This window comes from Pseudophryne corroboree, chromosome 4 (genome assembly GCF_028390025.1).
Source record: "Pseudophryne corroboree isolate aPseCor3 chromosome 4, aPseCor3.hap2, whole genome shotgun sequence".
Taxonomy (NCBI): domain Eukaryota; kingdom Metazoa; phylum Chordata; class Amphibia; order Anura; family Myobatrachidae; genus Pseudophryne; species Pseudophryne corroboree.
This window is the reverse complement of record NC_086447.1, coordinates 632,294,848-632,316,927: the sequence shown is the minus strand read 5'-3', so window position 1 is coordinate 632,316,927 and position 22,080 is coordinate 632,294,848. Positions and strand designations below refer to the sequence as shown.

The following is a 22,080-nucleotide window of genomic DNA, read 5'->3' as shown; positions in this document are numbered from 1 at the left end:
AACTGACAATGGAAACAGAATTCCCAGATAGCGCTTTTATATATAATAAATCGTGTAATACACTCACTGCGCCTTACAAGTGTCCCCTCTCTTTTCAGCCCTGTGTCACTGTGTTCAGCAGGAGAGAGTCCGGAGAGCCGGCTTCTCTGCAGTGCTCTGTGGAGAAAATGGCGCTGGTTAGTGCTGAGGGACCAAGCTCCGCCCCCTCCAGCGGCGGGCTTCGGTCCCGCTCAATTTTATAAAACTGGCGGGGGATTTATACACTTACTACCTCCGCAGCCTATATCCATATTGCCAGACTTAAAGGTTTATATTGCTGCCCAGGGCGCAGGCACCCATCAGTGCCTGGTGGTGTGTGTAATGTGTGGGTGCAATGGCGCGCAGCTTTACCGCTGCACACTTACCTCAGTGAAGATCTGAAGTCTTCTGCCACCTTAGAAGTTTTTTCTTCTTATACTCACCCGGCTTCAATCTTCCGGCTCTGTGAGGAGGACGGCAGCGCGGCTCTGGGACGAACGGCGGGGGGAGACCAGCGTTCCGACTCCCTCTGGAGCTAATCGTGTCCAGTAGCCTAAGAAGCAGAGCCTATCACTTAAGTAGGTCTGCTTCTCTCTCCTCAGTCCCACGATGCAGGGAGCCTGTTGCCAACAGTGCTCCCTGAAAATAAAAAACCTAACAAAATTCTTTTTCCAGAGAAACTCAGGAGAGCTCCCCTGTAGTGCACCCAATCTCCTCTGGGCACAGGATCTAACTGAGGTCTGGAGGAGGGGCATAGAGGGAGGAGCCAGTGCACACCCATTCTAAAGTTCTTTATAGTGCCCATGTCTCCTGTGGAGCCCGTCTATACCCCATGGTCCTTACGGAGTCCCCAGCATCCTCTAGGACGTAAGAGAAATTTGATTTCCATTGATAATTTTTGTGTGTTTTGTTGTCAGCACATTCAACTATGTAAAGAACAAAGTATTTAATAAGAATATTTCATTCATTCAGATCTAGGATGTTATTTTAGTGTTCCCTTTATTTTTTTGAGCCGTGTATATTCCATTGATATTTAAATAATGATAATTAATGTGGGTGCCCCCTTCGAATGTGTATTGGGGCAATTACCATAACCTATATGCATCTCGCTCATTACAGTAGTTAAAAATAAGAATTTACTTACCGATAATTCTATTTCTCGGAGTCCGTAGTGGATGCTGGGGTTCCTGAAAGGACCATGGGGAATAGCGGCTCCGCAGGAGACAGGGCACAAAAAAGTAAAGCTTTTACCAGATCAGGTGGTGTGCACTGGCTCCTCCCCCTATGACCCTCCTCCAGACTCCAGTTAGGTACTGTGCCCGGACGAGCGTACACAATAAGGGAGGCAATTTGAATCCCGGGTAAGACTCATACCAGCCACACCAATCACACCGTACAACTTGTGATCTAAACCCAGTTAACAGTATGATAACAGAAAGAGCCTCTTAAAGATGGCTCCTTAACAATATAACCCGAATTTGTTAACAATAACTATGTACAGTATTGCAGATAATCCGCACTTGGGATGGGCGCCCAGCATCCACTACGGACTCCGAGAAATAGAATTATCGGTAAGTAAATTCTTATTTTCTCTATCGTCCTAAGTGGATGCTGGGGTTCCTGAAAGGACCATGGGGATTATACCAAAGCTCCCAAACGGGCGGGAGAGTGCGGATGACTCTGCAGCACCGAATGAGAGAATTCCAAGTCCTCTTTTGCCAGGGTATCAAATTTGTAGAATTTTACAAACGTGTTTTCCCCCGACCACGTAGCTGCTCGACAGAATTGTAATGCCGAGACCCCTCGGGCAGCCGCCCAAGATGAGCCCACCTTCCTTGTGGAATGGGCCTTAACAGATTTAGGCTGTGGCAGGCCTGCCACAGAATGAGCAAGTTGAATTGTGTTACAAATCCAACGAGCAATCGTCTGCTTAGAAGCAGGGGCACCCAACTTGTTGGGTGCATATAGTATCAACAGCGAGTCAGATTTTCTGACTTCAGCCGTCCTTGAAATGTATATTTTTAAGGCTCTGACAACGTCCAACAACTTGGAGTCCTCCAAGTCGCCAGTGGCCGCAGGCACCACAATAGGTTGGTTCAGGTGAAACGCTGATACCACCTTAGGGAGAAAATGCGGACGAGTCCTCAGTTCTGCCCTATCCGAATGGAAGATTAGATAAGGGCTTTTATAAGAAAAAGCCGCCAATTCAGATACTCTCCTGGCGGAAGCCAGGGCCAGTAACATAGTCACTTTCCATGTGAGATATTTAAAATCCACCTTTTTCAATGGTTCAAACCAATGGGATTTGAGGAAATCTAAAACTACATTTAGATCCCACGGTGCCACCGGAGGCACCACAGGAGGCTGTATATGCAGTACTCCTTTAACAAAAGTCTGTACCTCAGGAACTGAGGCCAATTCTTTTTGGAAGAATATTGACAGGGCCGAAATTTGAACCTTAATAGATCTCAATTTGAGACCCATAGACAATCCTGATTGTAGGAAATGTAGGAAACGACCCAGTTGAAATTCCTCCGTCGGAACACTCCGATCCTCGCACCACGCGACATATTTTCGCCAAATGCGGTGATAATGTTTCGCGGTGACTTCCTTCCTTGCCTTAATCAAGGTAGGAATGACTTCTTCTGGAATGCCTTTCCCTTTTAGGATCTGGCGTTCAACCGCCATGCCGTCAAACGCAGCCGCGGTAAGTCTTGAAAGAGACAGGGACCCTGTTGTAGCAGGTCCCTTCTCAGAAGTAGAGGGCACGGGTCGTCCGTGACCAACTCTTGAAGTTCCGGGTACCAAGTCCTTCTTGGCCATCCGGAGCCACTAGTATTGTTCTTACTCCTCCTCACCGTATAATCTTCAATACCTTTGGTATGAGAGGCAGAGGAGGAAACACATATACTGATTTGTACACCCAAGGTGTTACCAGTGCGTCCACAGCTATTGCCTGTGGATCTCTTGACCTGGCGCAATACTTGTCCAGTTTCTTGTTGAGGCGAGACGCCATCATGTCTACCATTGGTCTTTCCCAACAGTTTATTAGCATGTGGAAGACTTCTGGATGAAGACCCCCCTCTCCCGGGTGAATATCGTGTCTGCTGAGGAAGTCTGCTTCCCAGTTGTCCACGCCCGGGAAGAACACTGCTGACAGTGCTATTACGTGATTCTCCGCCCAGCGAAGAATCTTGGCAGCTTCTGCCATTGCACTCCTGCTTCTTGTGCCGCCCTGTCTGTTTACATGGGCGACCGCCGTGATGTTGTCCGACTGAATCAACACCGGTTTTCCTTGCAGGAGTGGTTCCGCCTGGCTTAGAGCATTTTAGATTGCTCTTAGTACCAGAATGTTTATGTGAAGAGACTTTTCCAGGTTCGTCCATACCCCCTGGAAGTTTCTTCCTTGTGTGACTGCTCCCCAACCTCTCAGGCTGGCGTCCGTGGTCACCAGGATCAAATCCTGTATGCCGAATCTGCGGCCCTCCAATAGATGAGCCTTTTGCAACCACCACAGAAGATATACCCTTGTCCTTGGCGACCGGGTTATTCGCAGGTGCATCTGAGGATGCGACCCTGACCATTTGTCCAACAGATCCCTTTGGAAAATTCTTGCATGGAATCTGCCGAATGGAATTGCTTCGTAAAAAGCCACCATTTTTCCCAGGACTCTTGTGCATTGATGTACAGACACCTTTCCTGGTTTTAGGAGGTTCCTGACAGGTCGGATAACTCCTTGGCTTTTTCCTCGGGAAGAAAAACCTTTTTCTGAACCGTGTCCAGAATCATCCCTAGGAACAGCAGACGTATCGTCGGAAAACAGCTGCGATTCTTGGAATATTTAGAATCCAGTCGTGCCGTCGAAGAACTACTTTAGATAGTGCTCTTCCGACCTCCAACTGTTCTCTGGAACTTGCCCTTTTTAGGTCGTGCAAGTAAGGGATAATTTAGATGCCTTTTTTCTTTGAAGAAACATCTTTTCGGCCATTACCTTGGTAAAAAGGCCCGGGGTGCCGTGGATAATTCAAACGGCATCGTCTGAAACTGATATTGACAGTTCTGTACCACGAACCAGAGGTACCCTTGATGAGAAGGACAAAATTTGGACATGGAGGTAATCCTTGATGTCCAGGGACACCATATAGTCCCCTTTTTTCCGGTTCGCTATCACTGCTCTGAGTGACTTTATCTCGATTTGAACCTTTTATGTAAGTGTTCAAAACATTTTAGATTTAGACTATGTGTCACCAAGCCGTCTGGCTTCAGTACCACAATATAGTGTGGAAAAATAATACCCTTTTCCTTGTCGTAGGAGGGGTACTTTGATTATCACCTGCTGGATATACAGCTTGTGAATTGTTTCCAATGCTGCCTCCCTGTCGGAGGGAGCCGTTGGTAAAGCAGACTTCAGGAACCTGCGAGGAGAAGATGTCTCGACTCTCCAATCTTTACCCCTGGGATAATACTCGTACGATCTAGGGGTCAACTTGCGAGTGATCCCACTGCGGCCTGAGACTCTTGAGACTACCCCCCCACCTTGAGTCCGCTTGCACGGCCCCAGCGTCATGCTGAGGACTTGGCAGACGCGGTGGAGGGCTTCTTTTCCTGGGAAAGGGCTGCCTGCTGCAGTCTACTTCCCTTACCTCTATGTCTGGGCAGATATGACTGGCCTTTTGCCTGCATGCCCTCATGGGAAAGGAAAGATTGAGGCTGAAAAGACGGTGTCTTTTTTAGCTGAGATGTAACTTGGGGTAAAAAAGGTTTTCCCAGCTGTTGCTGTGGTCCCCAGGTCCGATGGACCGACCCCCAAATAACTCCTTCCCTTTATACAGCAATACTTCCATCTGCCGTATGGGATCTGTATCACCTGACCACTGTCGTGTCCCTGACATCTTCTGGGAGATATGGACAACGCACTTATCTTGATGCCAGAGAGCAAATATCCCTCTGTGCATCTCACATACATATATATAGAATGCATCCTATTAAATGCTCTACATGAATAAAATATTTTCAGTCAGGGAATCCGACCAAGCCAACCCAGCACTGCATCTCCAGGCTGATGGCGATCGCTGGTCGCAGTATAACCACCGTATGTGTGTATATACTTTTTAGGATATTTTTTCAGCTTCCTATCAGCTGGCTCCTTGAGGGCGGCCGTATCTGGAGACGGTAACGCCACTTGATAAGCGTGTGAGCGCCTTATCACCCTAAGGGGTGTTTCCCAACGTACCCTAATTTCTGGCGGGAAAGGGTATAACGCCAATATTTGCTATCGGGGTAACCCTACGCATCATCACACACTTCATTTTATTTTATCTGATTCAGGAAAAACTACAGGTAGTTTTTTCCACTCCCACATAATACCCTTTCTTGTGGTACTTGTAGTATCAGAAACCCGTAACACCTCCTTCATTGCCCTTAACGTGTGGCCCTAATGAGAAATACGTTTGTTTATTCACCGTCGACACTGTATTCAGTGTCCGTGTCTGTGTCTGTGTCGACCGACTGAGGTAAATGGGCGTTTTTAAAACCCCTGACGGTGTTTCTGAGACGCCTGGACCGGTCCTAATAGATTGTCGGCCGTCTCATGTCGTCAACCGACCTTGCAGCGTGTTGACATTCTCACGTAATTCTCTAAATAAGCCATCCATTCCGGTGTCGACTCCCTAGAGAGTGACATCACCATTACAGGCAATTTCTCCGCCTCCTCACCAACATCGTCCTCATACATGTCGACACACACGTACCGACACACAGCACACACACCGGGAATGCTCTGACAGAGGACAGGACCCACTAGCCCTTTGGGGAGACAGAGGGAGAGTCTGCCAGCACACACCAAAAACGCTATAATTATATAGGGACAACCTTATATAAGTGTTTCTCCCTTATAGCATCTTTTATATATATACAATATCGCCAAAATCAGTGCCCCCCCTCTCTGTTTTAACCCTGTTTCTGTAGTGCAGTGCAGGGGAGAGCCTGGGAGCCTTCTCTCCAGCTTTTCTGTGAGAGAAAATGGCGCTGTGTGCTGAGGAGATAGGCCCCGCCCCTTTTTCGGCGGGCTCGTCTCCCGCTATTTTTGAAGTTAGGCAGGGGTTAAATATCTCCATATAGCCTCTGTGGGCTATATGTGAGGTATTTTTTGCCTCTAATAAGGTTTTTATTTGCCTCTCAGAGCGCCCCCCCCAGCGCTCTGCACCCTCAGTGACTGTTGTGTGAAGTGTGCTGAGAGGAAAATGGCGCACAGCTGCAGTGCTGTGCGCTACCTTTATGAAGACTCAGGAGTCTTCAGCCGCCGATTTTGGACCTCTTCTCTCTTCAGCGTCTGCAAGGGGGCCGGCGGCGCGGCTCCGGTGACCATCCAGGCTGTACCTGTGATCGTCCCTCTGGAGCTAGTGTCCAGTAGCCAAGCAGCAAATCCACTCTGCACGCAGGTGAGTTCACTACTTCTCCCCTAAGTCCCTCGTTGCAGTGATCCTGTTGCCAGCAGGACTCACTGTAAAGTAAAAAACCTAAGCTAAACTTTCTCTAAGCAGCTCTTTAGGAGAGCCACCTAGATTGCACCCTTCTCGTTCGGGCACAAAATCTAACTGGAGTCTGGAGGAGGGTCATAGGGGGAGGAGCCAGTGCACACCACCTGATCTGGTAAAAGCTTTACTTTTTTGTGCCCTGTCTCCTGCGGAGCCGCTATTCCCCATGGTCCTTTCAGGAACCCCAGCATCCACTTAGGACGATAGAGAAAACATCCTGTATTACTATTCATAAGGGCTGTTACGACTAGTGGCACATATAATATTTAAATCTTTGAGTTTTACGCAGAAGACTATCTTAGTAGTTCATATGGTACATCCCTGTTTAACAATGGAATAATGCTATTTTTATTACACTTAACTGAATCCCCAAAAACCACCATTCTATATTATCCGTACGAAGGGCGTTATTCAGAGATGAACACAGATACGGAGCCAGATCTGTGTTCATCTTTGCACATGCTAGGGGGTGCCCAGCATGTGTAAGGCCACCTCCCAGGGCTCACCCTTAGATCCAATGCGTTCGCAATTAGATTGCGAACACACTGGATCTAAGTTGAGCCCTGGAAGCGCAGCCTGGTTGCGCTGTCAGCATCCATGTTTTTTTTATTGGAGCGGTTGCGCGTGACTTCAACAATTGGCCAGAAACGGTCGTGGCCTGCCCCGTTTGCCCTGCCCAGACCGTGTTGCCACCCTGAAAACGCCAGCTGCTGTCAATCACATGGTGGTCACATCCATCAGGAATGCAACTGCAATGTGTGCGCATCGGCGCAGCCACTGCACAGTTTGCCACCACCTGTAAACTGCGCTGTGCACCGCAACAACGGCAGGGTCTGAATGACCCCCTAAGTCTCACAGTTTTTAGCCCCACATTCACTACTATATTGATTTATGCTCCAAAAACAAATTATAAAAAACAAAACACTCAAAAAGTGCGACTGTAGTAAATAGTTACCTGCTGAACTGTTGATGTGTAAGGACCAATCCTTCTAATCTGATTGGGAACTTAACGTCACAGCTCCCAACCATATTTTGAATTTTAAAATCTAAGAACTTTGCAGGAAACCCCAACTTCTGTACAACACGAGCATACTTTCGGGCTGCTAACCGTGACTGCTCTTCACTGAAAGATATAATATAGTAATATTCAGTATCTAATTGTCATTAACAAAAGCATACTAGCTAAACAAGTCTTATTTCTGCAGCCACTAGTAACAAAAGCATAACAACAAAATATAATACACTGTGCCGCAGCATGAACAGTCCCTAGGATGTCTGTGCGGTAGCGATTATAAGAGACGATAACCTTCAGTGCTTCCCTATCTAATTACATCCTCTCTGTACAGTGCACATAACATCACATACTTTGTCTTTCTTTACTCTCACACCCTCCTGACCCTTGGCCAACATTGCTGGGTGGCCATATCATACAGCCCATTAAGAACCTAGCAATCAGGTGGACCATTATGCAATCCACCCGATGTCAATCCTTGTGTATCAATGCCTATTTCCCTATAGATTGTAATTTGCGAGCAGGGCCCTCCTACCTAGGTCTGTTTTCACCCAGTTTTGTTCTGTTACTGTTCTAATTGTAAAGCGCAACAGAATATGCTGCGCTATATAAGAAACGGTTAATAAAATAAGAATTTACTTACCGATAATTCTATTTCTCATAGTCCGTAGTGGATGCTGGGGACTCCGTAAGGACCATGGGGAATAGCGGCTCCGCAGGAGACTGGGCACATCTAAAGAAAGCTTTAGGACTAACTGGTGTGCACTGGCTCCTCCCCCTATGACCCTCCTCCAAGCCTCAGTTAGGATACTGTGCCCGGACGAGCGTACACAATAAGGAAGGATTTTGAATCCCGGGTAAGACTCATACCAGCCACACCAATCACACCGTATAACTTGTGATCTGAACCCAGTTAACAGTATGATAACAGAGGAGCCTCTGAAAAGATGGCTCCCAACAATAATAACCCGATTTTTGTAACAATAACTATGTACAAGTATTGCAGACAATCCGCACTTGGGATGGGCGCCCAGCATCCACTACGGACTATGAGAAATAGAATTATCGGTAAGTAAATTCTTATTTTCTCTAACGTCCTAAGTGGATGCTGGGGACTCCGTAAGGACCATGGGGATTATACCAAAGCTCCCAAACGGGCGGGAGAGTGCGGATGACTCTGCAGCACCGAATGAGAGAACTCCAGGTCCTCCTCAGCTAGGGTATCAAATTTGTAGAATTTAGCAAACATGTTTGCCCCTGACCAAGTAGCTGCTCGGCAAAGTTGTAAAGCCGAGACCCCTCGGGCAGCCGCCCAAGATGAGCCCACTTTCCTTGTGGAACGGGTTTTTACAGATTTTAGCTATGGCAGGCCTGCCACAGAATGTGCAAGCTGAATTGTACTACAAATCCAACGAGCAATAGTCTGCTTAGAAGCAGGAGCACCCAGCATGTTGGGTGCATACAGGATAAACAGCGAGTCAGATTTCCTGACTCCAGCCGTCCTGGAAACATATTTTCAGGGCCCTGACAACATCCAGCAACTTGGATTCCTCCAAGTCCCTAGTAGCCGCAGGCACCACAATAGGTTGGTTCAGGTGAAAACGCTGGAACCACCTTAGGGAGAAACTGAGGACGAGTACTCAATTCCCCCTGTCCGAATGGAAAATCAGATAAGGGCTTTTACAGGATAAAGCCGCCAATTCTGACACGCGCCTGGCCCAGGCCAGGGCCAACAGCATGACCACTTTCCATGTGAGATATTTTAACTCCACAGATTTAAGTGGTTCAAACCAATGTGACTTTTGGAACCCAAACTACATTGAGATCCCAAATTGCCACTGGAGGCACAAAAGGAGGCTGTATATGCAGTACCCCTTTTACAAACGTCTAAACTTCAGGGACTGAAGCTAGTTCTTTTTTGGAAGAAAATTGACAGGGCCGAAATCTGAACCTTAATGGACCCCAATTTCAGGCCCATAGACTCTCCTGTTTGCAGGAAATGTAGGAATCGACCCAGTTGAATTTCCTCCGTCGGGCCTTACTGGCCTCGCACTACGCAACATATTTTCGCCAATTGCGGTGATAATGTTTTTGCGGTTACATCCTTCCTGGCTTTGATCAGGATAGGGATGACTTCATCCGGAATGCCTTTTTTCCTTCAGGATCCGGTGTTCAACCGCCATGCCGTCAAACGCAGCCGCGGTAAGTCTTGGAACAGACAGGGTCCTTGCTGGAGCAGGTCCCGTCTTAGAGGTAGAGGCCACGGATCCTCCGTGAGCCTCTCTTGAAGTTCCGGTTACCAAGTCCTTCTTGGCCAATCCGGAGCCACGAATATAGTGCTTTCTCCTCTCCATCTTATCAATCTCAGTACCTTGGGTATGAGAGGCAGAGGAGGGAACACATACACTGACTGGTACACCCACTGTGTTACCAGAGCGTCTACAACTATTGCCTGAGGGTCTCTTGACCTGGCGCAATACTTGTCGAGTTTTTTAATCATGTGGACAACTTCTGGGTGAAGTCCCCACTCTCCCGGGTGGAGGTCGTGCTGAGGAAGTCTGCTTCCCAGTTGTCCACTCCCGGAATGAATACTGTTGACAGTGCTATCACATGATTTTCCGCCCAGCGAAGAATCCTTGCAGCTTCTGCCATTGCCCTCCTGCTTCTTGTGCCACCCTGTCTGTTTACGTGGCTGACTGCCATGATGTTGTCCGACTGGATCAACACCGGCTGACCTTGAAGCAGAGGTCTCGCTAAGCTTAGAGCATTGTAAATGGCCCTTAGCTTCAGGATATTTATGTGAAGTGATGTATCCAGGCTTGACCCTAAGCCCTGGATATTCCTTCCCTGTGTGACTGCTCCCCAGCCTCGCAGGCTGGCATCCGTGGTCACCAGGACCCAGTCCTGAATGCCGAATCTGCGGCCCTCTAGAAGATGAGCACTCTGCAACCACTACAGGATGGATACCCTTGTCCTTGGCGACAGGGTTATCCGCTGATGCATCTGAAAATGCGACCCGGACCATTTGTCCAGTAGGTTCCACTGGAAAGTTCTTGCGTGGAATCTAACGAATGGGATTGCTTCGTAGGAAGCCACCATTTTTACCCAGAACCCTTGATGCACTGAGACTTGGTTCGGTTTTAGGAGGTTCCTGATTAGCTCGGATAACTCCATGGCTTTCTCTTCCGGGAGAAACACCTTTTTTCTGGACTGTGTCCAGGATCATCCCTAGGAAACAGAAGACAAGTCGTCGGAACCAGCTGCGATTTTGGAATATTGAGAATCCAATCGTGCTGCCGCAACACTACCTGAGATAGTGCTACACCGACCTCCAACTGGTCCCTGGATCTTACCCGTATCAGGGAATCGTCCAAGTAAGGGATAACTAAAATTCCCTTCCTTCGAAGGGATATCATTTCGTCCATTACCTTGGTAAAGACCCGGGGTGCCGTGGACCATCCCTACGGCAGCGTCTGAACTGATAGTGACAGTTCTGTACCATAACCTGAGGTACCCTTGGTGAGAAGGGTAAATTTTGACATGAAGGTAAGCATCCTTGATGTCCCGAGACATCATGTAGTCCCCTTCTTCCAGGTTCGCAATCACTGCTCTGAGTGACTCAATCTTGAATTTGAACCTCTGTATGTAAGTGTTCAAAGATTTTAGATTTAGAATCGGTCTCACCGAGCCGTCTGGCTTCGGTACCACAATAGTGTGGAATAATACCCCGTTCCCTGTTGCAGGAGGGGTACCTCGATTATCACCTGCTGGGAATACAGCTTGTGAATGGCTTCCAAAACTGCCTCCCTGTCAGAGGGAGACGTCGGTAAAGCCGACTTTTGGAAACGGCGAGGGGGAGACGTCTCGAATTCCAATATGTACCCCTGAGATATTACCTGAAGGATCCAGGGGTCTACTTGCGAGTGAGCCCACTGCGCACTGAAATTCATTGAGAACGGGCCCCCACCGTGCCTGAGCTTGTAAAGCCCTAGCGTCATACTGAGGGCTTGGCAGAGGCGGGAAAGGGTTTCTGTTCCTGGGAACTGGCTGATCTCTACAGCCTTTTTCCTCTCCCTCTGTCACGAGCAGAAAAGAGGAACCTTTTGTCCGCTTGCCAAAAAAGGACTGCGCCTGATAATACGGCGTCTTATTATGAGAGGCGACCTGGGGTACAAACGTGGATTTCCCAGCTGTTGCCGTGGCCACCAGGTCTAAAAGACCGACCCCAAATGTCCCCTTTCAAAGGCAATACTTCCAAATGCCGTTTGGAATCCGCATCACCTGACCATTTTACTGGTAGACTTGGACAACGCACTTATACTTGATGCCAGTCGGCAATTATTCCGCTGTGCATCATGCATATATAGAAATGCATCTTTTAAATGCTCTATAGGCAATAATATACTATCCTTATCTAGGATATCAATATTTCCAGTCAGGGAATCCGACCATGCCAACCCAGCACTGCACCTCCAGGCTGAGGCGATAGCTGGTCGCAGTATAACACCAGTATGTGTGTAAATACCTTTTTGGATACCCTCCTGCTTCCTATCAGCAGGATCCTTAAGGGCGGCCATCTCATGAGAGGGTAGAGCCCTTGTTCTTACAAGCGTGTGAGCGCCTTATCCCCCCTAGGGGGTGTTTCCCAACGCACCCTAACCTCTGGCGGGAAAGGGTATGCAGCCAATACTTTTTAAGAAATTTGTTATCGGGGGGAAACCCACGCATCATCACACACCTCATTTTATTTCTCAGATTCAGGAAAACTACAGGCAGTTTTTCCCTCACCGAACATAATACCCCTTTTTGGTGGTACTCGTATTATCGGAAATGTCTAAAAACATTTTCCATTGTCTCAATCATGTAACGTGTGGCCCTACTGGAAATCACTGTTGTCTCTTCACCGTCGACACAGGAGTCAGTATCCGTGTCGGCGTCTGTATCTGCCATCTGAGGTAACGGCCGCTTTAGAGCCCCTGACGGCCTATGAGACGTCTGGACAGGCACAAGCTGAGTAGCCGGCTGTCTTATGTCAACCACTGTTTTTTTATATAGAGCTGACACTGTCACGTAATTTTCAACAGTACATCCACTCAGGTGTCGACCCCCTAGGGGGTGACATCACTGTTACAGACACTCTGCTCCGTCTCCACATCATTTTTCTCCTCATACATGTCGACACAAACGTACCGACACACAGCACACACACAGGGAATGCTCTGATAGAGGACAGGACCCCACTAGCCCTTTGGGGAGACAGAGGGAGAGTATGCCAGCACACACCAGAGCGCTATATATATACAGGGATAACCTTATATAAGTGTTTTTCCCCTTATAGCTGCTGTATGTTTTAATACTGCGCCTAATTAGTGCCCCCCTCTCTTTTTTCTGTAGTGTAGTGACTGCAGGGAAGAGCAGGAAGCTTCCCTCCAACTGAGCTGTGAGGGGAAATGGCGCCAGTGTGCTGAGGAGATAGGCTCCGCCCCCTTTACGGCGGCCTTATCTCCCGGTTTTTTGTATATTCTGGCAGGGGTTAAATGCATCCATATAGCCCAGGAGCTATATGTGATGTATTTTTTGCCATGTAAGGTATTTCTGTCATGTTTTATTGCGTCTCAGGGCGCCCCCCCCCAGCGCCCTGCACCCTCAGTGACCGGAGTGTGAAGTGTGCTGAGAGCAATGGCGCACAGCTGCAGTGCTGTGCGCTACCTTATGAAGACAGAAAAGTCTTCTGCCGCCGATTTATGGACCTCTTCTTGCTTCAGCATCTGTAAGGGGGCCGGCGGCGCGGCTCCGGGACCCATCCATGGCTGGGCCTGTGATCGTCCCTCTGGAGCTAATGTCCAGTAGCCAAGAAGCCCAATCCACTCTGCACGCAGGCGAGTTCGCTTCTTCTCCCCTTAGTCCCTCGATGCAGTGAGCCTGTTGCCAGCAGGTCTCACTGAAAATAACAAACCTAAACTAAAACTTTCACTAAGAAGCTCAGGAGAGCCCCTAGTGTGCACCCTTCTCGTCGGGCACAGAAATCTAACTGAGGCTTGGAGGAGGGTCATAGGGGGAGGAGCCAGTGCACACCAGTTAGTCCTAAAGCTTTCTTTAGATGTGCCCAGTCTCCTGCGGAGCCGCTATTCCCCATGGTCCTTACGGAGTCGCCAGCATCCACTTAGGACGTTAGAGAAATAAGATATAAATTTACATATAAACAAGGATAACATCTCAAAGGGGCATAACAATGAAATTAACTGTGTCCAATTTTGGAAAAAAATAAGAGATTGAGAAACACCCATGTGGATATTAGGTACAGACGTGGTTTTTAAATAAATATATTTTATTCAAGCCATCATATATATGATAAGTTATTTTTTACACTGATGGATATCCAGTTTTGTATTTATCCAACAGAGGTAGATAACGACACTGTATACAAAATTTTAATTGCTTTATATCAATGTAACACTATACGTCAATTTATTTCTCCTCAAGTTCATAAATGTCCATAGCTTTTGTTACTCTTGCATTGAGGTACAGTAGATTTGGTTTTGGATCATTTACATTTATTGCTAGTACTGAAGGTTTCCAATATTCATATAATACCAGTTCTCAGTCTGCCTACTCTAAGATTTCTCTCTCATAAGCTTTAAATCATAAGCATCCAATACATATTTTATTTACCATAGTAAGGGCAGGATGTATCAGCCTTGCCTGATACATCCCGCCACAAATCTCGGCAACACTAAATAGCATATATACTAAGATATGCAATTAGTATTGAAGTGGCAGCTCTCCCGATAAGAGCTGCTCTTGCAATGCACTCACGTCCCTGGACTTCCGGGTTTATGATCCGGGCGTCCCTCTGTGCATGTGCAGTGACATGGCGGCTACGGGGGATGCTGAGAGGGATCCGACGGAAAACCGGTGGTCGGGTCTTGGTACATATGGGAAATGCGATAATAACCCCAAAATGGGTTTACTGCATTTTCCTGCTAGTGCATCCCACCCTTAATCTTTTTCTTATACAACACAAGAGCATCACTAGGATTTAAAAGGTGAGGGTGCAACATAGTCAAACCAGAAAAGTATTGTGGGACAACAGAATTAATAGCACAGGGGCCGACGCAGGATTGGGAGCAAAGAATTACAAAACAAACCAATCAAAATTTTGCATCCAGGCAATAAATGTTATAATGCAAGGGGTGTAAATACATTTAACGGACATACACACGGTGCGATTCTGCACTGAGATTTCCCTTGATCACCCCAAAGCCAAAATCCACAGATATTTATGCAATAGGGATCTCCGTGGTTGCACAGAGACTTCCTGGACTCTGCGTCGGGCAGCAAGCCGCTCGAGGGTGAGTGATCTGACGCTCCATACAGCGCTATCACTGCTGCTTCCAAGGAAGCAGCAGTTATAGCAACTCCAACCACATCTGAATGACCCTTAGTGTGCGAATAACTACGAGTGGTGTCGAATGATAATCAGACGCGGTCCTAAACCAATGTCTTGCCGAGGGGCCCCATAAAGTCTCAATCCAGCTCTGCGTCTTGGAGATGCTCTGACACAGCCATCCAGTCATTACAGTTTAGCCCTTGTCAAAGTCACTCAGATCCATATCCTTTCCCATTTTGTCTACATCCAACACATTGATTTTAAGAACTGAATGTTTACTTGCTGTCTAATTTATCCCACACCTTGACAGATGCCATTGTTAAAAGATAATCAGTGTTACAGGTTGAGTATCCCATATCCAAATATTCCGAAATACGGAATATTCCGAAATACGGACTTTTTTGAGCGAGAGTGAGATAGTGAAACCTTTGTTTTTTGATGGCTCAATGTACACAAACTTTGTTTAATACACAAAGTTATTAAAAATATTGTATTAAATGACCTTAGGCTGTGTGTATAAGGTGTATATGAAACATAAATTAATTGTGTGAATGTATACACACTTTGTTTAATGCACAAAGTTATAAAAAATATTGTCTAAAATAACCTTCAGGCTGTGTATATAAGGTGTATATGTAACATAAATGCATTCGGTACTTATATTTAGGTCCCATCACCATGATATCTTATTATGGTATGCAATTATTCCAAAATACGGAAAAATCCGATATCCAAAATACCTCTGGTCCCAAGCATTTTGGATAAGGGATACTCAACCTGTATTTACTCACCTGTCAATGGTTTTAATGTTATGGCTGAAAGGTTTTTAAGTTTGAGTAAGGTGGTTCTATGGTAGAACCTCTTCCAGTGCACCATGTGAGGCTTTTTAAACTGGGTACAAACTAGACCAGTGATGGGGAACCTTTGGCACTCCAGCTGTTGATCTACACATCCCCCATCACTGCACTAGACAATATTTTGAACAATTTGATGGATTCTGATGGATTGAACGACAAATCGTTCAAATAATCCAGTGTGTATGCACTACCTGTGCGCTCCCGCGGTTGTTACCAGGGCCAACAGAAGACATTGCTAATGAGAGCCATGCTGCATTCCGCCCCTATCATCGGCAAGTGTGTATGCACTTGCCGATGCCAGGTTCCAGTCATTCAGAAGGTCGGGCTGGGTACACATTGTCTAATGTGTACCCAGCTTTAGACCTATCAATGAATGCAATATATATTCTTAAAAGGGATACACTTACAGCAATTTATATGGGGTTAACTAGAAAAGTGTATCTAAACAAAGGCAGTAATATAAAATAGACACAACTTGCCTTTTAGCTCCTGTGCAAACCATTTTGCCCGAACTAAATATAAGTGCTGTTGTACGTGGCTCTCTTATTCTCATGATAACGGCAGCAAAACGCTGGGATAAGAAAAAAAGTGAAAAGTCAATTTAGCACAGAATAATAAGCAGAAGTACAAGCTTGTATTGTTTTCCCATAACATTACTGAAATTTCCAATGCGTTGTAACTGAATATAGACTGTAATCCCTCAACATTAATGGCCACACAAGCAAGCATGATTATCTGAGCTGATCTAGTTTTAGGGGAATACATGTCCACATCAAAACAATAATAAGGAGATTTATGGTAGACTTACCATAGTTAAATCTCTTTCTGCGAGGTACACTGGTTTCCACAGGGAATAAAATCGGGGTGTAGAGTTGGATCTTGATCCGAGGCACCAACAAGCTAAAGCTTTGACTGTTCCCAGGATGCACTGCACCGCCTCCTCTATAGCCTTGCCTCCAGGCACTGGAGCTCAGTTTTGTTAACCAGTCCAATGCAGTAGCAGGTAAGAGACGGTAGACGTTAGTCACATAGATCCACGTTCTCACGACAGGAGAAGGGACTAGCGGCTAATGCCATACAAACCCAAGAAGATAAGTGCATCAGGGTGGGCGCCCTGTGTAATCCAGTGTACCTTGCAGAAAGAGATTTAACTATGGTAAGTCTACCGTAAATCTTTTTTTCTGCAGCGAGGTACACTGGTATTCCACAGGGAAAAACATCGGGGATGTCCCAAAGCAGTTCCTCATGGGCAGGGGGATGCACTGTAGTGGGTACAAGAACCCAGCGTCCAAAGGAAGCATCCTGGGAGGTGGAAGTATCAAAGGCATAGAACCAGATGAACTAGTAACTAAGGACCACGTAGCCGCCCTTGCACAATTGTTCAGTGGACGCGCCACAGCGTGCCGCCCAAGAATGTCCAACAGACCGAGTAGAATGGGCCTTGATAGCAGCAGGAGCTGGGAGTCCAGCCTGTGCATATGCTTGTGCAATCACCATTCTAATCCATCTGACCAAGGTTTGCTTATTCGCAGGCCAACCATGTTTGTGAAAACAAAGTACAAAAAGGGTATCTGGCCTTCTGATGGAGGCAGTCCTCTCTATATAAATACGGAGAGCCCATACCACATCCAAAGACCGCTCTTTGGAGGACAAACCAGAAGAGATGATGGCTGGAACCACAATCTCCTGGTTAAGGTGAAAAGATAATACTACCTTAGGCAAATAACCAGGACAAGTTCTAACAAAAGCCCGGTCACGGTGAAAAATCATAAAGGGTGGACAGGACAGGACAAAGTGCCTAAGTCCGACACCCTCCTAGCAGAAGCAATCGCCAACAGAAACACGACCTTAAGCGTAAGGCATTTAAGGTCCTTAGACTCAAGAGGTCCAAATGGAGACTCTTGTAAGGCATTCAGACAGACCGATCCAACAGAGCCACAGGAGGGACATAGGGGGGCTGAATCCGTAGAACACCCTGAGTGAAAGCGTTAACGTCAGGAAGAGATGCAATTTTTCTCTGAAACCACACCAACAAAGCAGATATATGGACATTGAGGGAGGCCAGACGAAGGCCCAAGTCTAGGCCCTGTTGTAGAAAAGCCAAAAATAAGATTTTACTCACCGGTAAATCTATTTCTCGTAGTCCGTAGTGGATGCTGGGAACTCCGTAAGGACCATGGGGAATAGACGGCTCCGCAGGAGACTGGGCACTCTAAAAGAAAGATTAGGTACTATCTGGTGTGCACTGGCTCCTCCCTCTATGCCCCTCCTCCAGACCTCAGTTAGGATACTGTGCCCGGAAGAGCTGACACAATAAGGAAGGATTTTGAATCCCGGGTAAGACTCATACCCAGCCACACCAATCACACCGTATAACTCGTGATACTATACCCAGTTAACAGTATGAAATATAACTGAGCCTCTCAACAGATGGCTCAACAATAACCCTTTAGTTAGGCAATAACTATATACAAGTATTGCAGACAATCCGCACTTGGGATGGGCGCCCAGCATCCACTACGGACTACGAGAAATAGATTTACCGGTGAGTAAAATCTTATTTTCTCTGACGTCCTAGTGGATGCTGGGAACTCCGTAAGGACCATGGGGATTATACCAAAGCTCCCAAACGGGCGGGAGAGTGCGGATGACTCTGCAGCACCGAATGAGAGAACGCAAGGTCCTCCTCAGCCAGGATATTAAATTTGTAGAATTTTGCAAACGTGTTTGCCCCTGACCAAGTTGCAGCTCGGCAAAGTTGTAAAGCCGAGACCCCTCGGGCAGCCGCCCAAGATGAGCCCACCTTCCTTGTGGAATGGGCTTTTACTGATTTAGGATGCGGCAATCCAGCCGCAGAATGCGCCAGCTGAATTGTGCTACAAATCCAGCGAGCAATAGTCTGCTTAGAAGCAGGGGCACCTATTTTGTTGGGTGCATACAGGATAAAAAACGAGTCAGTTTTCCTGACTCCAGCCGTCCTGGAAATATAAATTTTTAAGGCCCTGACTACGTCCAGTAACTTGGAATCTTCCAAGTCCCTAGTAGCCGCAGGCACTACAATAGGTTGGTTCAAGTGAAAAGCTGATACCACCTTAGGGAGAAACTGGGGACGAGTCCTCAATTCTGCCCTATCCATATGGAAAATCAGATAAGGGCTTTTACATGACAAAGCCGCCAATTCTGACACACGCCTGGCCGAAGCCAAGGCCAATAACATGACCACTTTCCACGTGAGATATTTCAGATCCACAGTTTTAAGTGGCTCAAACCAATGTGATTTCAGGAAACTCAACACCACGTTGAGATCCCACGGTGCCACAGGAGGCACAAAAGGGGGCTAAATATGTAGCACTCCCTTTACAAAAGTCTGAACTTCAGGCAGTGAAGCCAGTTCTTTCTGGAAGAAAATTGACAGAGACGAAATCTGGACCTTAATGGAACCCAATTTTAGGCCCATAGTCACTCCCGACTGTAGGAAGTGCAGAAAACGACCCAGCTGAAATTCCTCTGCTGGGGCCTTCCTGGCCTCACACCATGCAACATATTTTCGCCAAATACGGTGATAATGGTTTGCGGTTACTTCTTTCCTGGCTTTTATCAGCGTAGGAATGACTTCCTCCGGAATGCCCTTTTGCTTTAGGATCCGGAATTCAACCGCCATGCCGTCCAACGCAGCCGCGGTAAGTCTTGGAACAGACAGGGCCCCTGCTGTAGCAGATCCTGTCTGAGCGGTAGAGGCCATGGGTCCTCTGATATTATTTCTGTAAGATCTGGGTACCAAGCTCTTCTTGGCCCATCCAGAACCACGAGTATCGTTCTTACTCCTCGTTTTCTTATTATTCTCAGTACCTTTGGTATGAGAGGCAGAGGAGGGAATACATAAACCGACTGGTACACCCACGGTGTCACTAGAGCGTCCACAGCTATTGCCTGAGGGTCCCTTGACCTGGCGCAATATCTAGTTTTTTGTTTAGGCGGGACGCCATCATGTCCACCTGTGGCCTTTCCCAACGGTTTACTAACAGTTGGAAGACTTCTGGATGAAGTCCCCACTCTCCCGGGAGTCGGTCGTGTCTGCTGAGGAAGTCTGCTTCCCAATTGTCCACTCCCGGAATGAACACTGCTGACAGTGCTAAGACGTGATTTTCCGCCCATCGGAGAATCCTTGTGGCTTCTGCCATCGCCATCCTGCTTCTTGTGCCGCCCTGTCGGTTTACATGGGCGACTGCCGTGATGTTGTCTGATTGGATCAGTACCGGCTGGTTTTGAAGCAGAGGCCTTGCCAGACTTAGGGCATTGTAAATGGCCCTCAGTTCCAGAATATTTATGTGTAGGGACGACTCCTGACTTGACCAAAGTCTTTGGAAATTTCTTCCCTGTGTGACTGCCCCCCAACCTTGAAGGCTGGCATCCGTGGTCACCAGGACCCAGTACTGTATGCCGAATCTGCGGCCCTCTTGAAGATGAGCACTCTGCAGCCACCACAGTAGAGATACCCTGGTCCTTGGAGACAGGGTTATCAGCCGATGCATCTGAAGATGCGATCCCGACCACTTGTCCAAGATGTCCCACTAAAAGGTTCTTGTATGGAACCTGCCGAATGGAATTTTGCTTCGTAAGAGGCTACCATTTTTCCCCAGGACTCGTGTGCAGTGATGCACCGATACCTGTTTTGGTTTCAGGAGGTCTCTGACTAGAGATGACCGCTCCTTGGCTTTCTCCTGCGGGAGAAACACTTTTTTCTGTTCTGTGTCCAGAACCATCCCCAGGAACAGTAGGCGTGTGGTAGGAACCAGCTGTGACTTTGGAATGTATAGAATCCATCCGTGCTGTTGTAGCACTTCCCGAGATAGTGCTACTCCGACCAACAACTGCTCCTTGGACCTCGCCTTTATAAGGAGATCATCCAAGTACGGGATAATTAAAACTCCCTTTTTTCGAAGGAGTATCATCATTTCTGCCATTACCTTGGTAAAGACCCTCGGTGCCGTGGACAGTCCAAACGGCAGTGTTTGGAATTGGTAATGGCAATCCTGTACCACAAATCTGAGGTACTCCTGGTGAGGATGGTAAATGGGGACATGTAGGTAAGCATCCTTGATGTCCAGGAATACCATGTAATCCCCCTCCTCCAGGCTTGCAATAACCGCCCTGAGCGATTCCATCTTGAACTTGAATTTTTTTTATGTATGTGTTCAAGGATTTCAAATTTAAAATGGGTCTCACCGAACCGTCCGGTTTCGGTACCACAAACAGTGTGGAATAGTAACCCCGTCCTTGTTGAAGTAGGGGCACCTTGACTATCACCTGCTGGGAATACAGCTTGTGAATTGCCTCTAGCACAGCCTCCCTGCCTGAGGGAGTTGTCGGCAAGGCAGATTTGAGAAAACGGCGGGGGGGAGACGCCTCGAATTCCAGCTTGTACCCCTGAGATACTACTTGAAGGATCCAGGGATCCACCTGTGAGCGAGCCCACTGATCGCTGAACTTTTTGAGGCGGCCCCCCACCGTACCTGGCTACGCCTGTGGAGCCCCCGCGTCATGCGGTGGACTCAGAGGAAGCGGGGGAAGAATTTTGATTCTGGGAACTGGCTGACTGGTGCAGCTTTTTCCCACTTCCCTCGTCTCTGTGCAGAAAGGAAGCGCCTTTGACCCGCTTGCTTTTCTGAAGCCGAAAGGACTGTACCTGATAATACAGTGCTTTTCTTAGGCTGTGAGGAAACCTGAGGTAAAAAAATTTCTTCCCAGCTGTTGCTGTGGATACGAGGTCCCAGAGACCATCCCCAAACAATTCCTCACCCTTATAAGGCTCTATGAGCCTTTTAAAGTCAGCATCACCTGTCCAGTGTCGGGTCTCTAATACCCTCCTGACAGAATGGACATTGCATTAATTCTGGATGCCAGCCGGCAAAATATCCCTCTGTGCATCCCTCATATATAAGACGACGTCTTGTGTTCGCAAAATAGTATCCCTGTTTGACAGGGTTACAGACCACGCTGCAGCAGCACTATCTGCAGGTCTCAGTCTAGTACCTGAGTGTGTAAATACAGACTTCAGGCTAGCCTCCTGCTATTTATCAACAGGTACCTTCAAAGTGGCCGTATCCTAAGACGGCAGTGCCACCCTTTTTGACAAACGTGTGAGCGCCTTATCCACCCTAGGGGATATCTCCCAGCGTAACTTATCCTCTGGCGGGAAAGGGTACGCCATCAGTAACTTTTTAGAAATTACCAGTTTCTTATCGGGGGAACCCACGCTTTTTCACA

The 22,080-nt window shown here is 47.3% G+C and overlaps 1 protein-coding gene across 5 annotated transcripts in view; it reads right to left on the bottom strand.

The window, feature by feature from the left end:
• TBP (TATA-box binding protein) overlaps nt 1-22,080 on the bottom strand; it is a 265,871-nt gene that overhangs the window by 142,630 nt on the left and 101,161 nt on the right. For all 5 annotated transcript variants that reach the window (XM_063917702.1, XM_063917703.1, XM_063917704.1 and 2 more), the window contains exons 5-6: nt 16,293-16,384; nt 7,510-7,677 (exon numbers count right to left, since the gene is read on the bottom strand). In XM_063917702.1, the coding sequence (XP_063773772.1) occupies nt 7,510-7,677; nt 16,293-16,384 (260 nt within the window). The remainder of the gene's footprint in view (nt 1-7,509; nt 7,678-16,292; nt 16,385-22,080) is intronic.